The sequence below is a fragment of the Geospiza fortis genome, unplaced genomic scaffold (assembly GCF_000277835.1).
Source record: "Geospiza fortis unplaced genomic scaffold, GeoFor_1.0 scaffold98, whole genome shotgun sequence".
NCBI classification, from domain to species: Eukaryota; Metazoa; Chordata; class Aves; order Passeriformes; family Thraupidae; genus Geospiza; species Geospiza fortis.
Genome location: NW_005054306.1, coordinates 3,710,964 through 3,711,458, shown reverse-complemented (window position 1 = coordinate 3,711,458; position 495 = coordinate 3,710,964). Strand labels below are relative to the sequence as shown.

The window sequence follows — 495 nt, the reverse complement described above, 5'->3', positions numbered from 1 at the left end:
TTGGCGCGGGGGATGACGGGACAGGCAGGTCCTGGCAGCTCAGCAAGGCTCAAGGCGTCCCTTCCCTCGCAGAACGAGCGGGGTGGAGCTGCGTCTTAAAACTGTGGCTCGTTAAAACAGAAAACACACTCTAAAGGATAAATTTTGTTACGGGATATACAGGCGTTTGATGGGAGATCTCACTTGGCTGTTGATGGTGCTTAACCTTTCAGGACTCTACAGCAGGACTACAAGCTCCAGCATGCAACGCGGCGCCGCGCTCGGAAGTTTCCCTCCGGCTCTTGCCTTCACTTTGCCGGGCGGCAGGGGAAGATAAATATTCAACAGCCCGGGGAGAACTCTAGCCGCCCACTTCTTTCCCCACACAAAGCGTCTTCGCCGTCTTTTCGACAGAGGGCAGCGGAGCGGGGAGCATGGCCCCGCAGGACCGCTGGTTGTCACCCCCGGGCTCCCACCGTCCCGACCCCGGGCCGTGCCCGGGGAGGTCCGCCCCCT

The 495-nt window shown here is 60.2% G+C and overlaps 1 protein-coding gene across 1 annotated transcript in view; it reads right to left on the bottom strand.

The window, feature by feature from the left end:
• CDC40 (cell division cycle 40) overlaps window positions 1–495 on the bottom strand; it is a 37,931-nt gene that overhangs the window by 36,225 nt on the left and 1,211 nt on the right. Inside the window, exon 2 of the mRNA XM_005418499.2 lies at window positions 353–493. Coding sequence (XP_005418556.2) covers window positions 353–493 — 141 coding nt within the window. The remainder of the gene's footprint in view (window positions 1–352; window positions 494–495) is intronic.